The sequence below is a fragment of the Lepidochelys kempii genome, chromosome 1, assembly GCF_965140285.1.
Source record: "Lepidochelys kempii isolate rLepKem1 chromosome 1, rLepKem1.hap1, whole genome shotgun sequence".
Lineage (NCBI taxonomy): Eukaryota > Metazoa > Chordata > Testudines > Cheloniidae > Lepidochelys > Lepidochelys kempii.
Genome location: NC_136380.1, coordinates 49,053,501 through 49,077,605, shown reverse-complemented (window position 1 = coordinate 49,077,605; position 24,105 = coordinate 49,053,501). Strand labels below are relative to the sequence as shown.

Genomic DNA, 24,105 nt, shown 5'->3' with positions numbered 1-24,105 from the left:
GCGGCAGCAGCAGTAGCAGACGAGACACAGACACATGCACACACAAATTAAAAAAAAAAAAAAAAAAAAGCAAATACAGCACAGTTAAACATAATCTACTAAAAAAATAAAGGGAAAGCAGCATTTTTCTTCTGCATAGTAATGTTTCAAAGCTGTATTAAATCAATGTTCAGATGTAAACTTTTGAAAAAACAACCAAAATTTTTTTTTTCAGAGTTACGAACATTTCAAAGTTCTGAACAACCTCCATTCTCAAGGTGTTCATAACTCTGAAGGGTCTACTGTAGTATTTCTGGTGATTATTTACACGCAATGGGGAGTAGCAGCCCATCAGAGTTGCCTTAAACATCTCAGAAATAACATTAAAAAATCAAAACTACTGCATTCAGACTTGGCAGAAAATTTTAGTAGTATCTCCCAAAGTACTTCAGGAAAACTCCTTTTTCAGCATTTACAGGAGAATCCTCTATAAACAAGATCCTTGGGTTCACACAACACATTCCTGTAACAATGAGAATACCTTCGAGAAAGTGAAACAGAAGACCTGACCTGAAGACGAGTTCTGTGTGAACTGAAAAGCTTGTCTCTCTCACCAACAGAAATTGGTCACATAAAAGATAATACCTCACCCACGTTCTCTCTCTAATATCCTGAGACCAACATAGCTACAACTATACTGCATACTTTGAAACAAACAGTTTTACCTTCATGCTGTTTAAACTCCACTTGGATTTGTGAAAACAGAGCTTCCAGGTGTTTTTGTCGATTCTCTGCATGCTTTGCAGCTTCCCTTTCTTCAGCTCGACCATTACGAAACACATATGATCCAGTTGGTACCTTTTCCACCCACTGGAATAAGAATTCACATATAAAATAAAGGCTTTTATTTATTTATTTAAAAGTGCCCTAACCCAGTCTTTTAAAATTCTATTCTCCCTCCAATAACGGCAATTTTTGGAGGCTTTTTCACTATCATCAATAAAGGGCAAAAAACTAGATTTTTTGCATGGTCTCAGATTTTCATTTCAGTTTTGAAAAATTCCCTTATCTTCTCCCTCTATTGCAATATTTTCAATTTAGGTTAAAATCTGACATTACACCTGCTAAACTGGGTTTATCTCCACCACAAAAACTTCAGGGCTGCAATGATTACCAAGTGCATGATTTTACAAAAATGGAAGAATAGGCTTATGCCGAAAATACAGCGGTGGCATTCGGATCTGTCCAAATTAGCAGCCAAAAAAAGAATAGCTTACTACCCTAGGAATCAGTTATATGAAATTGAAGATATTTGGACCCTGTTTCTTTAGGTATGTTTGAATACAAATAACAGACTGCTCAAAGAATGCCAGTTCTCCATCCTATCTAGCTGCCACATCCCACCCTAACTCCCTTCGGCTTTGGTTGACCTTCCTTCCTCCTCATGTACATCTTCTCCCATTTTACTGTTTTAATCTCCACCTTATTGTGTTCTAGTATAGTCTTGAATCTGATCAATTATAAAATTGCATAATTCTGTTGTAGCTTCCATGAAGTATATGGTATCTGGGAACATATACAAGCTATAAATAATTTGGTATTTTTTGTATTTTTATCTGCTTACTAAAAATTAATAAAGATAACTTCAAATTTCAGGGCTGTAGCTTAGTTGAGATGACAGCTACAAAAAACAGTAACTCTATCTCTGTTGCAGTTTAAAAGTGAGGGAGGAGTCAAAGACTGAAAGCAATAGTACAAATGTTTACTCATGAAGGACTGTTTGAAGAAACTGGACCTCTGAAAGGAACCATGACAACAGAAGTGCCTAGCATTATTAATGTGAAAGATGCCAGAGAGGACAGAGAGTATAGGTTGGACGCAAGGGACAGCTTTGTTTCATCTCAGAGAGAATTATTTGCAAGAAAACTAGCAAAACAAAAGGAAATGATAATAGGAAACTTCTTAGCTGAAGTTTGCTCTTTCTGCTAGCAACTGTTCCCACAATTCTGAGATATATGAATGGTTCCCCTCCTCTCTGCAGTTCCAGTGGTGATTAAAACATTGTAACATAGCCTGTGCTGACCACATTCCTTTCTCTGGCTTGCTGCCAGACTATTCATCCCAAAACTGCATAAGAACTCTTCGAATATTAGTAACAATTTTAGAGCCAACCTGGAAACTACATACACTACATTAACTGGCTCACAAACTAGAGATATAAAAATTAAATTTGTCCATTGGCTAATAAGCCATACAGGAAGAGTAGAATTGTGGAAGATGCTGCTAAACAGAAAGAAAATTATTGGATAAGAAACTCTCCATTTTGCAGCCAACTGTCTCCCACATTTCTGAGACACATGGAAAGTAGCAAGCAATGCACATAAGTAGAAAGGGATATAGAAAGACTAAGACAGGGAAGTCTCCCCTCGAAATTAAATGCCAAAATGGGAACTATTTCTGGATCACTACACGCAGCACCTTCTCTTCCAAAGGAGACCCCTGCAAAGGACAGAAATTCCGCCTTATAGAATCTAACAAAAGTTGTTAATAGAGGACCTTGTTGCTGCTCTGCAGATTTCCTCAGTGGAAGCTTAAGCTTTTTCTGCCCAGGATGTTGTGATAGATCTTGTAGACATTAATCTGATGCCTTGTATTGCTCCACCTGCATAACTGGCCAGGAATAGCTTGGATCCTTGAAGCCTTTGACAGTGGGCTTGTAGTCCTTTCTCAAGATACCATGTGGGCAGAGGAGGAACTGCTTTGTTTAAATGCACTGTCCACCACTATGTCACCCACTTCCTCTCCAAATAGGGCAGTGCCTGTGAATTTGGATGAGCACAGCATTTGTTTGTAGTGGGCATCTGCCATCCATAAGCACAACCACATTTGGTACCTAGCTGTTAACTGGATGCGATGGCCATGGCTGAGAATCTCACACCATCCACTGAGGTATCTGCCACAAAGGCTGTTGTTAGGGATATTTTCTTAACGGTAGATGAAGTCAGGTTGGTCCTTGTTGTCCAGGGTGTTTGGGTCGTCCAGCTAGGACATGGGGATGGCTCTTGCAAAGGAGACAGTGACCAAGGTCAGTGAGGGCAACCGAGGAAGACTCAAAATCCCTTTGAGGATGATTTTCACCTTACTATCAGTAGTATCTTTGGGAATCCCATTTGGTTAGTATTATCATATCTTTTGCTAATGCCATTGTAGCATCTACCTTTGATGTGATGGCATTTTTTGGCTCTTGCAGCTTGTAGTATCTAAGTGCATGTCTGCTGATACGCTTATGCTTTTGAGGAGTATTCCATTTATCACTGATCATATCTTCAAAAGAAGAATACAATGGGATTGCTTTTTCAGGCAGAGACTTGCCTGGCAGGTACTTGCCTTTGGGCTTCCCATCAGGTATCTGCTCTGGATGCGAGATGCAACCTTTCCATGCATTTTTTTCCATGCTCTGCTCAGAGCCTGAATCAGAAAGCTCTCCCATCCTGAGTACATGTGGTGAAGCCTGAGCCAGAGGTCTTAGATTTCTTGTAATTTTTTTCTTTCCCTTTTTATATTTGTTTGACCACTAGGAGTGTCTGTCTCTCTCGTGTCCTTTTTATCAAAAACCTTGAGGCCTCTCAAGTTCTACCTCTGCATCATCCTCAACAAGGTCCCCTTTTGCCACAATTCCTGGGTTAACTGCCTTTCTGTTCCTTTTGTGGTCTCCTCCAGGGCACCTGTTTAAGGTCTCAGGCCTCTAGCCGCCATCTCTCTATAGGCAGGATTTCATGTTCCTTTTCCCTCCAGACCGGAGTGTTACAGTTACAGTCCCCTTACAATTCACTGTGCTTATCCCAACAGTCTGACTTTAGTTTAGCACTTGCAGTTCTGCTCTCTCCTAAGGGCTATGACAATATTTACCAGCGACCAACCAGCCTAGTACATTTATTTAGGACAAAAGCATTACAGAGGGAACAGATAAAATAAACTGCCTACATACATGCTAAGCTTACTGTCTGTTATCCACTTTCCACATGGAGACCCTAGTAGGTTTTCAAAATCCTTCAAACCCTTCAAGCAGGATTTTTCACTTTTGTTTAAAATACCATGTCAGTTTGTAGATCAAGAGAAGGAGTGAGTCAGTTCAGGATGCTCCTTTTGGTATAAAGCTTGTTTTTTTGGCTGCTGGGCTTCTTGAAGCTGATCGGAACCAATACATGCTATTCCTCCAGTTGGTGATACTTCTCTGGAGTTGTGTGCCTTTCCAGGATTTTGCAGTAATTACTCCCCAGTGAATTTTAGTTCCTGGAGGAAGATCTGTAACCCTCCTCCCATGGAGCCAGAATACGATCCGTAGCTCACAGCAATACATATTGGTGCAAAAGTCTATGAATATTCCATCTGCCCATAGTGTCTTGCACAACTCAGTATTGCAGTAATAGAATCATAGAAGATTAAGGTTGGAAGAGACCTCAGGAGGTCATCTACTCCAACCCCCTGCTCAAAGCAGGACCAACCCCAAATCAATCAGCCCAGCCAGGGCTTTGTCAGGCTGGGCCTTAAAAACCTCTAAGGATGGAGAATCCACCACCTCCCTAGGTAACCCATTCCAGTGCGTCACCACCCTCCTAGTGAAATAGTGTTTCCTAATATCCAACCTAGACCTCCTCCATGGCAACTTGAGCCCACTGCTACTTATTCTGTCATCTGCCACCAATGAGAACAGACAAGCTCCATCCTCTTTGGAACCCCCCTTCAGGTAGTTGAAGGCTGCTTACAAATCGCTCCTCACTCTTCTCTTCTGCAGACTAAATAAGCCTAATAAGTTCCCTCAGCCTCTCCACGTAAGTCATGTGCCCCAGCACCCTTATAATTTCCGTTGCCCTCCACTGGACTCTCTCAATTTTTCCACATCCTTTCTGTAGTGGGGGGCCCTAAAATGGACGCAATACTCCACATGTGGCCTCATGAGTGCCGAATAGAGGGGAATAATCACTTCCCTCAATCTGCTGGTAGTGCTCCTACTAATACACCCCAATATGCCGTTAGCCTTCTTGGCAACAAGGGCGCACTGTTGATTCATATCCAGCTTCTCGTCCACTGCAATCCCGAGGTCCTTTTCTGCAGAATTGCCACTTAGCCAGTCGGTCCCCAACCGGTAGCAGTGTGTGGGATTCTTCCATTCTAAGTGCAGGACTCTTGTTGAACCTCATCAGATTTCTTTTGGCCCAATCCTCCAATTTGTCTAGATCAGTCTTTTGAAGTTTCCATGCTATCAATGTCTCATATCTGTATACCATCCCACTACCTGTGAGAATCCACTGATTCATGTAGGGGAGAAGAGGAGCGGTGTAGAAGGCCTGCTTTATTTCTCCCGTGGAACTGAAGATCCATTTCAGTATCTTGGGGGAAATGATAAACACAGTGTCCTTTAAGGAGTCTTTTCCTTCTGGGCTGGGTCTTTTGTGAAATTTACCTCCCTTAGCTGGCTGGATGGTGCTGGTCTCATCCTTAGACTCTCTCCCTGAGATGATCAGAAACATCAGATTATTCTCTGTTGGAGTTGCCATTCCTCAGGGGAGGGGTGTCCCAACATGTTGGTCTGACTTTCAGCCCGATGCACTAGCAGCGCGAAGGTTGATTGAATGAGAACAGACATGACATAATTTGCCTTCTGATAAGCCTGTAAGAGCTGCCTCACATATGACACCACCACTTTGGTTTAGCTCTGTGGTTCATGGTAAAATTCAGCCATGTCTGAGACAGGAGCAGAGGCAAGGAAGTGCTGCAGCAGTAGATCCAGGTGGCTGAAACCACCACACTGCTAAATACCCAATCTAGAAGACAAACAGGAGGAAGAAGGGGTAAAAGTTGCTTGCTACTATCCCAAAAATGTATAAAAATAAAGCTTGCAAAGAAAACGGTCAGGAGCCATGCAAACTGCCACTAGTTTCTGCTGAAGAAGTTGAAGTTCTGCCATCAAGCTGGAGAAGGGGGTGTGGCCAGCACTGGTTGTGCTACAAAATTATTGAGAGGAGTGCGATCAGTATTGTGGGAGATGCTGGCCTGCAGAAGGAAGCATGTATCTGAATATTAAAAAATTCCATCTGAATTTCTGGTGGTGTTTAAAATGACTCTGTTCTATTTTATAAACATTCACAACTTATTTTCACTGAAATTTAAAAATATAATGATAATAGGTCACATAGTGATGCAACCAACTCAGGCAAGACAAGCAGCAATCCTAACAATGCTCCTTAATTTTTAACTTCTATGCTGTGGTGCTGTATGCTACAAACTGAACCCAACTGGTCTGGTTTGTTTTGCTTTAAGCTGAAAGGTTGTTCATCAACATTTTTCCTCAGCTCACTCTCAAACAAGTCTCCCACTTTAAAAATTACAACGTTCTGAAACTCTCTGTTACTCCAGGCTCTGAGGAGCCAAAAGTAAAGCTGATTAGAGGATAATGGGCATAAATTGAAATAGTTGGTACACTGAGGTATACACTCCTCTTGAAGTGTTAAGTCAAGTGCAGACATAATGAAACGAGAATCTATTCCATTAGTATTTCACAAATGATACATCATCTTATTAAACATTTTAGCCCAAAAATATTCATACGGTACCTGAATAGGATAAGCTCTTTGAATAACTATATCAATACACCCAACAGTACCACCTTCACTGAAAAGTGATGGCAAGGGCAAAGGAAAAGGTCTGGGATCCTGATGAAATCCTAGTTTGGCATGCCACCGAGCACGTCGAGTACCGTTAGCTGAAATCTGAGTAAATTAAGTGTTTTTCAGTGAAAATACCACACAAACAGACCAAAAAGATCAGCAAGTAATTTAATTTAGTGGGAAAACTCTCAATCTAAAATGTTCTTATTTGTGAAACTGAACATATTAAGGGTTTTCCAACTTTTTCATAGTGTGAACCACATCTGAATAGAGAGATATGCAAACTGATGGCCTCATGTATTTTAGTGAATAGTGAGTGTCCATGAGACCTAACAGACTTATTACTTCATACCAGAATAGAAAGCTCCTCAAATAAAAATATTTCGCACATCTCATACCCCAGAAACAACTTGTGTCCCAAATTCTCCTCTCTCCTTCAAAATTGTTCCCCAAAACCTACTTTTTTCATCCCCCTCCCAAACGTCTCACATTCTTGAGCGATTTAGTACCAAATTTTTTTAAAAAGCATTTAAAGAACACGTCAACATGTAGTAACTTGATACAACTTTGCTATATAAAAATGTTCCTTCATTTCCTACCTCTCTCGTATAATATCCTCTATGCCTCTGTCATGTCATGGCCCATCAAATCTAGACTGCAAATTCTTTCTGACAGAGAATATATTTTTTATCTGTCTGTAAAGCACCATCTACACTTATGGCACTGCCGAGATAACTACCATCACCCTCAAAATGCACATCTAATCAAGTTAAAGTAATACTTAATTTCACCTTTAACATAAGAGAGTCTGGAGTTTCCAATGGTGTGCACGCATCTTGAGAGCCCACAAGTTCTGCTCCATGTACTATGATCTTCTGACCAACAGTCAGCCTTCTTCCATGTAACAGTGCTTGGAGAGGAGGATCCAAGAGAGCCCTAATCCCATACCACCCATCTGTAACTTCAATCACTGCTGCTTTTTTTTTGCTTTCCACAATGTTTTTATTACTACAGATATCAGGCATGTTTTCATTTAATGATATGATTTTAGAAACACATAATATGAGTGTTTTTGCAGCTGTATCATCTCTCTCCACTATTTTTTTGATAGCTGATCGCTGACTTTTATCAATTTCCAAATCATATCTACAAAAAAAAAAAAAAAGGAACAATGCATTTACAATACACTTGAAAATATACAGTGTCTAAGATATTTTCTTTTAAATTAAACAGTGATTAACTATAACTAACCAATCTATATGAAAAAGTCCCCTTAGCAGAAACTGGAACTTCTATTTATTTTTGCAAATATTTATGACATATTTTAAGTATCAAAGGGATGAAGTTAAACACAAGCATTAAAACAGATTCATAAAGATAAAATTGATGTGTGCAAAATTCACAAAACTTACAGTGCAGCAAAAACCTTATATATACTGCTGTACACTTACCTATATTTTAACTGAAGTAGCACTCTTTCTGGTGTCAAACACCTATTAGCAAACTCCTGTGGAAAAGAGATTTCCATAGCTGCCAATTTCCATACAATCCATCTATAGTGGTTGTAGACCCAGGCTTCAGTAATTAGCTTTGGATCCACACCAGGTACATCACAGAGTGCCCTGTATACAAATTTTTATAATATTAAACTGAACACCATTTTAAGTTTTTCAAATTTGTATTTTCAATAATATTTTAATCTGTTATATTAGTACTTTGGTACTTGATATAGGAATACATCTAAGGGTGCATGTACTGGAAAATTACTGATAAAATACATATTTTAATATATCTATTTATTGAGAAATCAGGAATGGGAACTGAATCAGAAAATATGAAAAATGTTGACAAGAAAATAAAATATTTAAAAAATCTTTCTAAAATAATCAAAACCAAATGTGCAGTGTTTTGCTTCATATGTCGTCTTTGGGGTTGTAACTAATTTGCAAAATGGCCAGTAGCAAGGTAACATATAACTGATTTATAAAAGTGCACAGTAGAGTTACACTACATGTGTATATTTTGCTTTTAATTGATCTTTAGAAGGGGACTGCAAATGGGTAGGGATAGCGAGTGTGGAGGAAAGAGATATGTTTGCCTCCTTTTTGTTTCTTATCCTTCTTAGCCAATATCATGTATATTTACAAAATGTTTTGTATTTAGGCTAAGTTGTATAACTATGAACTGGATTCCCAGAATGCTTTGTACCAATGCTAAGATTTTTTGTGGAAATTTACTTTCTATCAGAAGTTGTATGTTCTGTTAAGGAATGTTACATATAAATTGTGTGCTGGGAGAGAAAACAGTTCATTTCTTTACTGTCTAAACCTACTTTACCGTCTACTAATATCTGGAATGTTATTGTGTACGGTTGGTACAAATATCTTTGTATCCTGAAAATATAGGTATGAAACTAGATAAGAAAAAAGGAGTAAGGTATATTTAATATTCTACTATTCTTGTAATAAACAAGTGGACTATAAATATAAGTCAAATTAAGCTCACACTTTGGGACAGACTGAACTGCTGCAATACTGTTCCCCTGAAACAGGTAATGTATAAACCCTTCTGTGCTGATCTGATTAATAAATTGATTGAGCCATGTGATGTGACATTTTGCTAATTGATAATCTAAACCAAACCACTAACGATGTATATTAAAAAAGCCTTAAACAGCATTTCCCCCCTCAAATAAGAAAAGTTAGAATTTTTTTCCGCTAGTTGTTTTCCTTAGTAATTTTAGGAATGACTTGTCTCCCCATTTTTGTTTGTTTGTTTGTTTGGTAGACTCCTTGGACAACTCACAGTTGAGGATAAAGGGCTTTTAGTCCTTCATCTGAAGAACAGGGGTGTTAAATCCTTAAGAGAACTTTTCAACCAAGTGTTTTAATAAGATAGGTGTTAATAAAAAACTCACAAATTTTTAATCCGAATAAAAATGAGAAAATGAAACCAAACTAGCTGAGAGGGATCATCTCCATGTCATAATCTTGCCAACAGTGAAATTATCCAGAGGCTTCCAGAGTGGACAAGCTCTGAATTTCTAATGTAGAAACAAAAAATCCTTCAGACCTTTCTTATAACTTCAAAAAGCTGCCAAAAAGGTATGAATGAAAACCGGACCCACTGAAATCAACAGGAGTTTTACCATTGACCTTTGTAGAGTCAGGATCTCACTCTATAAATCCAACTTCCCTTTGCAAGGGAAGATAAAGTAATAATTGAACTGGAATATTTGCCAGTTATCTCACCCATCATGCAAAAAAAACAAAAAAAAAACCCCTTCCCCTTAACCCCACCTGAAAAATGTCAAAAGATATCAATCAAAAGATTCAGCAGGCTTCCAGGCTACATGAGTCTTGAAAATCCCTCCAAAAATATGCTCCTGATTTTAATATAAGCCAACCTTCTATATTTCTATTTGCAGATCACCACAGTGGAGAAATGGACAGATGCCCCATTAATGCACATATTAAACCTCCCATAAATACAAAGGCTTAAAATATTCTTATGTACAATGACATAAGTAGACTAAAATGTGCATTAATGACCTGTAGTAAGAGGGTAGCTACCATCTTATAAACACTTACTGTGTCTAGTAGTTTTATCATAGGGCAGAGGTTCCCAAACTTGGTTTGCAGCTTGTTCAGGGTAAGCCCCTGGTGGGCCGCGAGACGCTTTGTTTACCTGAGCGTCCACAGGTACGGCTACTTGCAACTTCCAGTGGCTGCAGTTCACCATTCCCGGCCAATGGGAGCTGTGGGAAGCAGCGCGGGACAGGCCACTACTTCCCGCAGCTCCCTTTGGGCAGGAACGGTGAACCATGGCCACTGGGAGCTGCGAGTGGCCGTACTTGCGGACGCTCAGGTAAACAAAGTGTCTCGCAACCTGCCAGGGACTTACCCTGAACAAGTAGCCAACCAAGTTTGGGAACCCCTGTCATAGGGTAATAACATGTAGTAATTTAGGAATAATTTTTTCCTCAAACTCATAATCAAACCTGTAAAATTCTTCTTTCCCTGCCTTTCCCTCATCAGTAGGTATAAGCCATCCTCCATCAGCAAGCTGTATTCCATGTCCAGCCAGTAAATACTCCTTACTGAAAAAATCCTGGATGAGAAACTGGAAAGATTCTGCATTTACGCTGTTAACTTTTATGCAGTGCTTCGAAACACCATACATGTGCAGCTGTAAATGATCAGGTGAGAGACAGCAAAGTAAGAAAAACTATCCAATACAACAAGCATTTCAGCAACCAGACAATTCTTCTTGTTAAATACAGAGCTATTGTAAAACATCTCCTTTAAATGTGTGCAGTTCTCATCTGCCAGGGAAAACTAATATGTAATCCAAGCAGAGAGGAGGAACTCCTAACAATATTAATTGGAAGTTGAAGCTAGACAAATTCAAATTAGAAATAAGATGCAAATATTTCACAGTGAAGGTAATTAACTATTGAAGAGGAGATTACTCACCTGTGCAAAAACTGACCGTCTTCAAGATTAGTGTCCCTGTGGGTGCTCCACTGTAGGTGTCAGTGTGCCCCTGCGCCATTGTTTGGAGATTTTTACAGCAGTACCCGTATCGGCCGCACATGCGTGGAGCCTGCCTCACATACCAGTCTTGTCTTAAAAGTGCGCATGCGCGGCCGAACTCCTCAGATCCTTCTCTACAATGGAGGCCACCCAGCTCCAAAGTAGAGGGGAGGTGGGTGGGGAGTGGAGACCCACAGGGACACTCATCTTGAAGAACGTCAGTTACTGCACAAGTGAGTAACCTCCTCTTCTTCTTCGAGAGGTGTCCCTGTGGGTGTTCCACTGTAAGTGACTGAAAAGCAGTATCTCTCAAGGAGGTAGGGACTTCGAATCTGGAAGGAATGCAATAGATAGAACAGCTCTGCCCACACGCGTATTGGTGATGGGTCCCTGTGTAAGAGCATAATGTTTTGCAAACGTATTTTCAAAAGCTCAAATGGCAGTTCCGGAAATGTCCTTAAAGGGGGACGTTCTGTAGACAGGCCACTGAGGCCGCCATGGATCTGGTGGAGTGAGTCGTGATAAAGTTAGGAGGGGTCACGTTCTGTAGTTGATAACAGAGACAAATGCAACTCGAGATCCAGTTGGAAAGTCAGTGGTTACAGATAAATGAGCCCTTAGGGAGTTCTGCAATGGGGACGAATAGCTTGTCGGAACGCATAAAGGTTTTAGTCCTGTCAAAGTAGAAGGACAAAGCTCTGTGCATGCCCAAAGTGTGCATCATAGATTCAAAGGAATTCGCATGTGGTTTTGGGAAAGGTAGGGAGATGGATAGGCTCATTGACATGGAAAGATGAGTGCACCTTTGGGGAATTTTGGGGAGTAAGCGTAGGGTGACTTTGTCCTTAAAAATATGGTGCATGGCAAATCTGCCATGAGTGCTGCAATTTCTCCTGAGAGTCTCACATAGGCAAATCGCTACCAGAAATGCAGTTTTCATAGAGAGATGTAGAAGGGAACATGTGGCTAAGGGTTCAAATGGTTTTGGGTTAGGCATGTTAAGACTAAGGGGAGGTCCCAAGATGGATTAGGCGGTTTGATGTGTGGGTATAAGGTTTGGGGTCCTTAAGGAATCACTTAGTAATGGGATGAGCAAAGATAGTCCTATCGTCGATGGCATCATAGAACATTGTAATTGCGGCCAAGTGGAGTTTGATGGGACTCAGGGAGAGTCCAGATAATTTAATCTCTAATAGATAGTCGAGGATTAGCGGGAGAGGCACGGAAAAAAGGAGCAGTGTTTGTGACAGCCCACCAGTGTGTAAATCTTGTTCAGTTATAAAGGCAGGTGGTGCATGTAGAATTTGTTGTGCTACGAAGGAGTACATTTGAATCTGCCCCGAGCAAGTTCGCTTGGCATGAGAGAACCATGAAGGAGCCAAACCTTGAAGTGTAACATGGTTAAACTGGAGTGGAGTAGTAGACCCTGTTGTTGGGACAAGAGATTCGGGCGGAGGGTAGCGGGATGGATGCAGAAAGTGACATCTTGGTAAGGAAAGGGTATCATGCCTGTCTGGGACATGTGGGGCTATCATTATGACCCTGGCTTGGTGTGTTCGTATTTTTATCAATAATTTGTGTATGAGTGGCATCAGGGAAATGCATACATTAGGTCGGTGTTCCATGGGAAAACGAACGCATCCCTCAAGGAGTGTTTGCCTAGTCCTGCTCTGGAACAAAATCTTGGGTATTTCTTGTTTGCTGCAGTTGCAAAAAGCTCTGTGGTTGGGTATCCCCATGTGTGGAATATGTCTAGTACTATATCCTCATTTAGTTCCCATTCGTGGTCTATGGGAAATCTTCTGCGGAAGTCGTCGCGGTGGTATTGAGAGAGCCAGGTAAGTATGCAGCTGATATTCAGACATTGTGTCTGAGACACCAGTTCCATCATTTCATTGCTTCTGTACAAAGGGAGTGGGATCACGCCCCCACCCCCCTTTGCCTGTTTACATAGAAGATGTAGGCAATGTTGTCGGTCATTATTCTGACATGTCGGTTTTGTATGAAAGGAGACATTGGAGACAGGCATTGCATATCGTTCAGAGTTCTAGACGTTGATGTGAAGGGACGTCTCGGCCGGAGACAAAAGACCCTGGGTAGTGTATTGGGACATGTGTACTCCCTATACCATAAGGGATGCATCTGTAGTTAAGACAACCGATGGGATGTCCTGTAGAAAGGGGACCTGTAGCAAAGGTTGTGAGGCAATGTCCACCGATGGAGAGAGTCCTAGACTCTGGGAGGTATGTATAAAAGTTTGTTCAGACCATGGACATTCGGGCTGTAGACAGTGGAATCCAGCTTTGGAAACACCTCATGAAGAGGCGAGTGTTCCTGACTACAAAACTGCAAGAGGCCATGGGGCCTTGGAGTTGTAGGCAAGCTCGTGCAGCCACTTGTGGACTGTTGCACAGCTTGGGAACGAAAAGGTTGATAGTGTTATAAAGGTGGAGTGGGAGAGATGCTATTCTTTTGCATGAGTCGAAATGTGCTGCTATGAACTCCAGTTGTTGGGTGGGAGTGAGTGAAAATTTTCTTTGCTCATTCGCAGGCCAAGAGCATGGAAACATTGGACTGTCCATTGTGTGGACTGAATGGCTTCTTGGAGGGTCCAGGCTTTGAAAAGGCAGTTGTCGAGGTAAGTAAAAATTATGATTCTCTGCCTTCTGAGATGAGCTGCTATGACTGTGAGGAGTTTGGAAAAGACACAAGGTGCAGTCGAGAGGCCGAAAGGTAGGACCCTGTACTGGTAGTGTTGTGAGCCCAGAACGAAGAGAATAAAACCTCTGTGGGCAGGATGTATGGTCACAGGAACATAAGCATCCTGCAGGTCGAGGGCTGAAAATCCAATCTCCGTGCTCCAGTGCTGGAATTATGGTTGCAAGTCACCATTTTTTTAAAAAATTTTATTTAACGAATTTATTGAGGCATCTGAGGTCGAGAATGGGTCGCCATCCCCCAGTTTTCTTTTGTTTTAAAAAGTACTGGGAGTAGAACCCTTTTCCTCTGTGTTGGTCAGGCGCTGGTTGTACTGCTCCTAATTGGAGGAGGTGATGCACCTCTTGGTGGAGCAGTTGTATGTGAGAGGGGTCCCCGAAAAGGGACTGGGGGGGGGGGAAATGAGCACGAAGTAGGGATGATGTTTTCTATACTGTTGCTCACATCTTCAAATTTGCTATCAGTGGGAGGGGGTTGACATGGAGCCGATGAATTGGTGTGGCAACATTGATATCTTGGTCACGGACATTGTTGTTCATATGGTCTATGACTTTGTTGAGCATACATTGGGTAGCATGGATGTTGATAAGGTTGGTATCTATATTGTCTCTTCCTATTTGCAGGGGTTTGGATACCAAGAGACCATAATGTCGCTCTTGAGTCCTTCATGGAGTGAAGCACATCATTGGTGTTACTGGCAAATAGTTTTTCACCACCAAAAAGGAGATCTTCTATGGTATTCTGAACCTTGCAAGGAAAAGATGATGATGAAAGCCATGAAGCTCGACACATCACGACTGCTGTAGCAGTGGACCTCGCAGCTGTGTTAGCAACATCAAGCGCAGTTTGTAGTGCAATACGGGAGATGATTTGTCCATCAGAGACTATAGCTTTAAACTGTTTGTTTGTTTTTTCCCCACCTCTGGAATGTCATAAATAAAGTCCATGAGTTTCTCATAATTTTTGTGGTCATATTTTGCCAGAATGGCCGCATAATTAGATATCCAGAATTGTAATGTGGACGAAGCATACACTTTACAACGAAGCAGGTCCAGCCTTTTACTGTCTTTATCAGTTGGGGTAGACCTGGGAACTGGGTTAGCTACCTCTACTACCAATGTCTTTGGCGCTGGGTGAGTAAAAAGGAACTCAGACCCTTTGGAAGGAATAAAATATTTCCAGTAAGCTCGCTTACAGGTAGGTCTGCTAGTAGTGGTTTTGGCAGGATCCAAAATGGCTGGATTTATAGGTAAGGCAATCTTGGATGTGGAGGAAGGTTGCAGGATGTCAGTCAACTCATGCTGGTTTTCAGAAAACTTCCTCCAGATTAATCCTCAATTCACTGGCGACTCTTTTGAAGAGATCTTGAAATTTTAAGAAATCATCCGACAGTGTTGGTGGGGAGGCAATATGGCCTCATCCTGTGTGGATACAGGCTCCACAAGGGTTGGCGAAGCATGTGTAGTGTGTTCATCAAAGTGTGGAGTAAGAGCTTGTTGTCTCTCATTCATAGCCGTATGCACTGGTGTATGCAAGGTGGCATTGCTCCTATTTTTGGCATCTTGGCGATCATAGTGGAATCGCTTATATGGTGCTCATGGACCCCATATTGCCGCTGACAGGGGAAAAGGCATAGGTGGTGCCATCCATGGGTTTATATACCAGGGCGGGAGGTCTTTGATGAACGAAGACCTAGATTTTCTGTGACCAGTGCTGATTTGGCTCTGTGACTGGGAGAACTGGTATGGTGAAAAGTCTCCCTGCACTATGGCTTCCTCATCACTAGAAAAGTGAGATACAGCCAGAGTCACGTGTCTGGACCACACATGAATGTCCGGAGAAAAACAGGTGTCAAGTAGAGGTAACTGTAGGTTAGGTGACACCTGTAGGTCCAGTGAATGAATGAACTGCAGTGCCAGGGAGCCTGTGTGAGAGAAATCCTCTGTTAGGAGCACCTGTGGTGATGGAGGGTCATTCGGCACCGACGTTCTCTGCACCATAGCGCTCAATGCATGCGCTGAGGTCGGTTGTGCTGGGAAGGTAAGCACAGCCCGGGTCTGTTCAAGCAAGGTCCTCTGTGCTGGCACCGTGTCCATTGCGGTGCCAGACGGTGCCATGAGAGAGGCAGGCAACTTGAAGCCTGAAGCCTCGGCACTGGGAGCTTGTGCTGTCACCGCAGCCAGAGGCAGGATTAGCGCAATGCCAGGGGAACCGGCACATCAAAGGTGCTGAGTGGAGAAAAGGTCTGCACAAAAGAAATAGACCTGCTCAGCAACCCTTTTGCTTGCAACGTTTCCCTTTTGGGTGAGGGAGGCAGGCGTCGTCTTTTTTTTTTTTTGTCCTTTTTGGAGGCGGGAGGGCTGCGGTTCACTGAGGAGCCCATACCTGGGTCAGAAGCAGGTCAGAGTGACTTCTGCCCAAGAATCATTTTCAGGCGGAGTTCTCTATCTTTATGTGCCTTGGATTTTAATTTGGAACAATGGGCACATTTTTGAGGAACTCCCCCAGGCATTTTATACACTGGGAGTGACCATCCGACATAGGGATGGCGTCCCTGCATATAGAGCACCGTTTAAATCCTGGGGAGCCGGACATATTAACGTCGGCTGGAGGCTGAGAGGAACAAGCAGGAACAAAAAAAATTTTTTTTTTTTTAAAGGGATGAACTTATCTAGTAACTAGAGTGCTAAAGTAAGGGGGAAAAGGATGTAGAATGGGTAAGAGAAAAAGTTTTAACGAGTCTGCTGTAGGTCCGACTCTGGCAGGGGGATGGTAGAGAAGGAACTGAGAAGTTCAGCCGCGCATGCACACTATTAAGACAAGATTGGTATATGAGGCAGGCTCCGCATATGTGAGGCCAACATGGATACTGCTGTAAAAATCTCTGAACAACGGCGCAGGGGCGTACTGACACCTACTGTGGAGCACCCACAGGGACATCTCTCAAAGAAGAAACAAAGTTACCAAAGATTGAAGTGGAATCTCCACCACTGTCAATTTAAAAAGAAAGCTTGCAAGTTTTTCTAAAAGATATGCTCTGGGTCAAACAGGAATTAACTCAGGGAAGCCTTAGGGCCTATATTATACAGGAAGTCAAACTAGATTTTCACCATAGTCCCTTCTGTCTTTATAATCTATTAATCTAAAATTTTCCCTTATCAAACATTTCTCAACAAAATTTGCATAAACAGCACGAGATCCTCAGTCAGCAGTAAAAGATTTTACATGGATATTTTTGTATTGTCGAATTGAACCCTTTTGTCCTAAGTTTACAAAGAAGATGAATATAAACACCAACGAGTAAAATATTTAAAACAAAACCAATTGCCTACACAAGACCCAAAACATCATTTAAAAGATTATTTTTCTCTATTATAATGGCAAGCTTGTCATTTTAGCTAGAGGGAAAAAAAGGTGGAATAAGAAGGTGGAATAAAACTTGAACCCCAATTTGCTACATTCATGCCTAAGAGACCATACATGTCACCTATTAGCTATTACCAGGCTTTTCAGTTAATCATTTCTAAAGCTATCAATTCTCTAGTAAAGCCAAATCTTTTATACACACTGTGGGCTATGAGGAAAGTCTCAGGTTTCTCAGAGTGATATCACCCATATTAATTACAAAAACCAAAAACCACCACAGCCAATAAGAACAGTGGGATGACTATGAGATGCTGCTCCTTTCCTGTGAACAAGAGGCTTCTGAAACCAATTTGGCTCCAAGGTAACAGAAAAGAGGAAAAATCACTAGTAGGATCTCAGCAGAAATCAGAACATGTTATATAAAAGGCTGAAATTTCATTTTAGGATTAACTATTGTGGGTTAAGAGCCATCTCACTAGGGGATTTACAACCCCTCACTTCACCTTTGTAATTTGCTCTACTCTTATTTTGTAATATAATTTTTGAAGGGCCACAGAGGTACAAAAGTTTCTTAAAACTAAAATGACTGCATGTACTAGTTAATTTTTTTTATTGTAATTACAACCTTAGTGAATGTACTGCTGTAATATTTGGCTATAAAATCCAAGAAGATACATATTTCACTTAAATTCACATATTCAAAATTAGCTAAACCTTGTGAAGAATACAGTGAAGATCCACCTGTTCAATGGAATAAGTACTAGGAGATTTTTCTTCTACAGCAGCTTTCAGGGAGATCCTTTTTGTTGCAGATGTTTTCATGAGATAAAGACTGCCTGGCTGTGGGTGAATATTTTGCCTTTTTTTCTTCCTAATTCTCATCTCTTGCAGATTTCTGGCACAGTGAAGGTTTGCAATCATTTCCATCAAATCTGCTAGGAAAAAAACCACCACACATCAAATCCTGTTTCAATTGTGTGTTAATTTAGGATATGAACTCAATTCAGTAAAAGCAAGTGGGTAACAAGCATGATTTTTTTTTAGCTCACATAATTTTTAGAATTTGCCATAGAGCAAACATACAGAATCAAAACGATTTAAGAAGCATCATTCATTGAAAACATTTTAAAATGTTTAGTTCAATGAGTGCATTTCAAACAAAGTTAAACACTCTTATTCTAGAATCTAAGTTTGTTTTTGTTGAAAACATTAAATAAATAGAAAGTAGTCAATCATTTCTGAATCTATAATCTTGAGATTGTAAAAAGTGACCTTTTCCTTGTAAACAATGGGCCTAACTCTGCAAACACTTATAGATGGGTATAAATTTATGCACATAATCACAGTAACTCCTCACTTAAAGTCATCCCAGTTAACGCTGTTTCGTTGTTACGTTTCTGTTCAATTAGGGAACATGCTTGTTTAAAGTCGCACAATGCTCCCTTATAACATTGTTTGGCAGCCGCCTGCTTTGTCCACTGCTTGCAGGAAGACCAGCCCGTTGCAGCTAGCTGGTGGGGGCTTGGAATTAGGGTGGACCGGCAGCCTCCCATCAGCTCCCCACTCCCCTAAGTTCCCTGTGTGGCAGCCGCCCAGCTGGCTACCAATTGCTGGCAGTTCAGCTGTCCCTCCCCTCGCTGCCATGTGCTGCTCCTGCCCTCTGCCTTGGAGCTGCTCCCCGGAGCCTCCAGCTTACTATGCGGAGAGGACGGGGAAGAGGGAGGCTAATGTCAGGGTGTCCCCCTCCCCTCTACTCCTGCCCCCCCCCCCGCTTACCCCTTCTCCAAATAGAGCAGGATGGGGACATGACGGCTCAGGACAGAGAGAGCTTGCTGGCCACAGCTGCGGTCTCAACTTGCTGATCTACTTAAAAAGGCAATGTACTTAGAGTGGTGTCAGCGTACTTAAAGGGGCAATGTGCATCTCTCTCTCTCTCCCACACACAGGGTGTGTGTCTCTGTCTGCCATGCGGTCTCCCCTCCCTCCATTTGTGCTGCCTTATAGAGTGTGAGGCTACATTAACAACGTGCTAACCCTTGAGGGCTCAGCCAAATGCTAGTTCATATAATTTAGCAGTAAGGCATTCCCTGGGAAATATCCCACCCTCTTATTTCACCACCTCAACCAAGCTTCACAATCATCATTGCTGTGTACAGTATTAAATTGTTTGTTTAAAACAGCCACTGTTAAAACTTACACTGTGTGTGTGTGTGTGTGTGTGTGTGTGTGTGTAAAGGTAATCCCAACTCCCACTGAAAGCTGAGTACCTAATTCACTTATGCCTCTTGGAAAATGCTGGCAATGAGTGTTTGACAGGATTGGACCTAAATTTTAAAAACATTAGCCAACAAAATAAATGTACGTACGTATGTATGTATAAATAAATAAAACATACTACAAGTGACCATTCTATACAGCACCTAGAATGCTGTATGTTAAACAAAAATGTATAACCAAATGTTAAATGAAATTCAAATAGCTGTCACACAACTTATTTTCCAAGAACCAGTGTCCAAAGGTATATCAAGTCCTTGACTCACTTTCAAAATTTACATATAAATGCAAATACAGCATTATGAATATCACAGACCAAAATCAATCAAATATTGAAAAAAGATTTTTACTTTTAAATTTTTAAATTTCTAATGTTCCTACATCTAGGTTTAAAAATAAAAGCAATAAACTCTCAATAATATGCAAAAACCTTCAAGGTTATATTCAAACAATTACTGCTCACAACAGATATATGTTCAAAAATGTTTGCTTGAAAATACCTGAATCACCATCTCCATTATCTCCTAAATTACACACTGTAACTTGATTGGTGCAATCTTTCTCCTCTAACTGATAATCTTCAGACTCTCCAGTATTTGGTTGAATTGTGACATCTTTTAGTTCTTTATCTCTATTCATATTTTTGTTAATCAATGAGTCAAGTCTTTTGCTGCCATGCTGCTCATTTGTGGAAACATTTGTCTTAACTTTGAAAGGTGGCACAAAAGTTTTGGCAGTTTTGCTCAATACCGGCAGATTTCTTCTTTTCTCACTTTCTTCAGCAGAAATCTTATTAAATGGAGTAAAAAAGCCTGATGTACCACTTAAAGACTGTCTTAACACATGATGCTGAAAAATGTCAGATTTAGATTTAAATTCTTTAAAACCCTGGTCTGGTATAGTAAGATTAGGATTCTTGACTTCTTGTCGTTCTTTAGTAGCACTGTATAGAGGAAAATATTGAACAACATATAATTGAGCTTGGCTATCAGTAAATTTTCATACAAAACCTAACAAAGTCTGTCATTCCTTATAATTTTTTCTTTAATAGTCTCCCATTTAGTAAACAACTTTCAATTACATTCACATAAAATAATTCTTAGAACTAGCTAATGCTTTATTACTTCAAAGAAATCAGGTTACCTAATACAACATTTCATATCTATGGAAAAATAAAATCTGAACACATATGTAGAATTTCCATGGAATATTGCAGCAGTTTTATAGTAAGGCAAAAATTTAGATGATGTTTCAGTATAATTTGAATTAAAATTGATTAGCATTTTTTTTAGAAAATTGTGTAGCAAATTACTATAGTAAGATTAAATCAATCCAGAAGAACATATTCACCCCATATTCTGTTAAGCAATTCTTTAGAAATAAATCTGAAATTATACTACACATTTTTTTCTTACCTGAAAGGAACACAAGTTTCAGGTTTTAAAGGAATATGGTACATAAACTTTCTTCTGTCTTTCACTGTGCCTAAAAAATAATGAAAACATAGTATGTTTCAATGGCACATGTGATGTTTCTGGAAGATTGTGTGTGTGTGTGTGTGTGTGTATACCAACCCACAATGTATACACACACACACATATACAAATAATACACACAAGTCTACAGAGTCAATAAACAGGTTTTTTTTTCCTTTTTTATTTTTTAAGGAAATGAACTGATTTCATATAAAATTCTCTTTGTCTTAAGAGACCAATATTTAGGTCTCCTTGGTTACCATTAGTGAGTGAAAAGTAAGTTTTGCTGTGCTGACAAGTGAGCTCAGATATGCTTCCCAGATCCAAAACCTGAACAGCTACTATTATTGTGAGAGCAGTTCGTGTTATTAGAACTCCCTTGCCTGCCTAACAGAGCTGCTAGAAACCAGCAGCAAAGCCTCTTTTGGCACAGATCTGTGGGCAGGTCTACACCACAACCGGGATTGACGTTCTGAGATCCATTTAGCAGGTCTAGTAAAGACCCGCCAAATCGACTGCAGACCACTCTCCAATCGACCGCCGTACTCTACCCCCAACGAGAAAAGTAAGGTAAGTCAACAGGAGATTTTCTCCCATCGACCCCGCGGTAACTAATTACGCAGCTGGAGTTGCATAGCATAGGTTGACTTACTGCGGTAGCGTAGACATAGCCTGTGTCTCTTCACCTGCCTGCTTCTAGAAACCCTCTGGCCCACAGGCATTCTTTCTGACCAGAAATGTTAAGCCCTGCTATATTTCAGATTAGCTCAGTAGTAGACAGCTTAGACTTTTCACATCTCAGTACTTCAGACACGTGTGAATATAGCTTACAGTAATTATTTTTTGTCTTTTCGTCAATTTTATAGCTGTTCTAGCTCAAACTAATGGTGCCAAAGAAATCCTAATACATCCTTTTTAACATCTACATGAAGCCATTGGGTGAGAAGCAAAGTGGGGGAGACCACAATCTCACATCAGCATTATGCAGATGATCCCTGGCTTCGCTTCCAGTGCAGAAGGCATAACCAGTATCCTCTCCCAAATATCAGTGTGTGGCTGGCTGCAATCAGTACCTGGATTAAAGATAACTGGCAGAAACTCAACCAAGGCAAGATGGAAGAGATGCTTGTAGAATGTGTAAAATGCTTCCAAGAGCTATCTACTGCTATCCAATCACCCTCTATTAAAGGAGTCTGCTTCCAGGTGATTAGTTGGTCGGTACATTATGGGCCTTTTTACACTCCTCACTGATTCTTAAGTCTCAAGTAACTGCCACTCTAAAGAATGCCACCTATTAAATTCTACAAAATTGTCTGATGACAATTTTGTCACTGTGATACATGCTTTTTATGACCTTCAGAGTGAATCACTGCAACTTTGTATATCTAGATAGGATGACAGTCCTTAAAAAAGATCAATTAGCTTAATTAGTTTGCAGCCTCCCGCCTTACCAACACCAGGTGCCAAGAGCATATGAACCCCAGTGCTCTGGTCACTACACTGACTCCCCACAAAATACCAGGTCAGGGTAAAATTCTTGGTCCCAGTCTTCAAGGCCCTCCATAAAAATGTTTCAAGGTATCTAAAAGAGCATCTCTTTGGGATGTTAAGATCTCTCTGCAGCTATATTCCTCAAAGACTCTTCGGTGTTAATATGTTTTAACTCAGACCTCCAAATTTTTATGCAGAAATAATATACTAGTTTACATAAAAATGCACCTATTGGTAAGGTATCCTCATCTTACTGAGGTTGCAGTTTGAAATTTTGAGTTACTGGATGCATGCACTGCGGATGATTGTATGTTGGAAGTGATAGAGTTTTTTTTTTATAGAGGTGAGCTGTGAATATACTTCAGTATTCTATTTGTGTGGTAAGGCATCTGATTTCAGGTTAGCACAGATGTTAATATTGCTTAAATGGCGATTTCCTTGATTTTTCATGAGTGTGTTGATGGGAAAAGCGTTTAAGCAATCTTAATTCATTAACTTCTTTGTTTTGGTTTATTCAAAAAAGAAGAACTATAAATGGCACTTGATATGACAATTTACTATATCGTATATGAACAAGAAAAATAAAATTACCATCTGGAGTGCTTTTTGAAGCTTTCAAAGATTTGTGGGGATTCTCTGTTCTGTCAAATTCAGGTAATAGTTGTCTTTTAATTGGAGGTTCTCCTGAAAAATAAATTACATACACCAATTTTGAAAAAGAATTTTCTCTTAAGCTCAAAAAAAGAAGAGTACTTGTGGCACCTTAAGCTCAGTATCTCTCCCACTATAATATAGTAGCTGAACTTCTACATTTAGCATTTAAAGAGTTGCGTCAAACTAAAATTAGAAACTTTACAGACCACACTTTCTGAATTTAAATGTCTTTTCCCACAATTTGGCTTCTGTTTAGTAATCAAAGCAAAGAGAAGGATATCAAATAGGAATGCATTTTGTCTACGGTTCCGTTATACACATATATCATGCCTGTTTCAAACACCTTGATTATTTGAAATATTGTTATACTATGTAAAGTGTTTTGTAAAAATCACTGACAAAACTGAACATGATAAATAATTTTAAGTTTGAATATAAAGTAAAGAGAGAAATTTTTTCAAAAATCTTTAAGGAGAATATTCCAAGTCTGACTGACACTATTATCTTAGGCACTATTATACATCCTTATTACCATAGTATTAGCAATTCACAAGGTGAAGAGATATGTTTCCTTAAACCCTCCCAATTAAAAACCAAGGTCAATTTTATAAGAAACTGATGACTATCCAAACACTTAATTAAAAGACATTTGAACAAAAAGTGTTTATTTACCTTGCTTTTGCATATCTATAAAGCAGCTTTCCTACAGGGCTAGTGATGTCAGAGCAACCTACACTCTGTACTAATGCAGGGAAATAGCTTGTGTAAGTGGAAAGATTAGGCTGTTTTATCAGCTTTGGGGCTGTCTGTTTAGGGGGTTATAGCCCTTCTCAGAACTACACTAAATATTATCAAAACATTCTTGTCAAATCAGTTTAAATGGTTAAAGTCTTTTCCAGAAGTAATGGATCCCGATGATTTAATTTGCAAACTTTTTTCCTGTCT

The 24,105-nt window shown here is 40.3% G+C and overlaps 1 protein-coding gene across 6 annotated transcripts in view; it reads right to left on the bottom strand.

The window, feature by feature from the left end:
- The window catches only part of BRCA2 (BRCA2 DNA repair associated), a 96,911-nt gene that overhangs the window by 33,607 nt on the left and 39,199 nt on the right, over nucleotides 1–24,105 (bottom strand). For 3 of the 6 annotated variants that reach the window (XM_073341432.2, XM_073341469.2, XM_073341479.2), the window contains 9 exons: nucleotides 23,098–23,190; nucleotides 20,956–21,025; nucleotides 20,041–20,483; nucleotides 17,981–18,201; nucleotides 10,648–10,835; nucleotides 8,099–8,269; nucleotides 7,439–7,793; nucleotides 6,594–6,749; nucleotides 705–849 (listed from right to left, as the gene is read on the bottom strand). In XM_073341432.2, the coding sequence (XP_073197533.2) occupies nucleotides 705–849; nucleotides 6,594–6,749; nucleotides 7,439–7,793; nucleotides 8,099–8,269; nucleotides 10,648–10,835; nucleotides 17,981–18,201; nucleotides 20,041–20,483; nucleotides 20,956–21,025; nucleotides 23,098–23,190 (1,842 nt within the window). The remainder of the gene's footprint in view (nucleotides 1–704; nucleotides 850–6,593; nucleotides 6,750–7,438; nucleotides 7,794–8,098; nucleotides 8,270–10,647; nucleotides 10,836–17,980; nucleotides 18,202–20,040; nucleotides 20,484–20,955; nucleotides 21,026–23,097; nucleotides 23,191–24,105) is intronic. The other 3 variants (XM_073341451.2, XM_073341441.2, XM_073341459.2) reach the window with 3 other exon arrangements.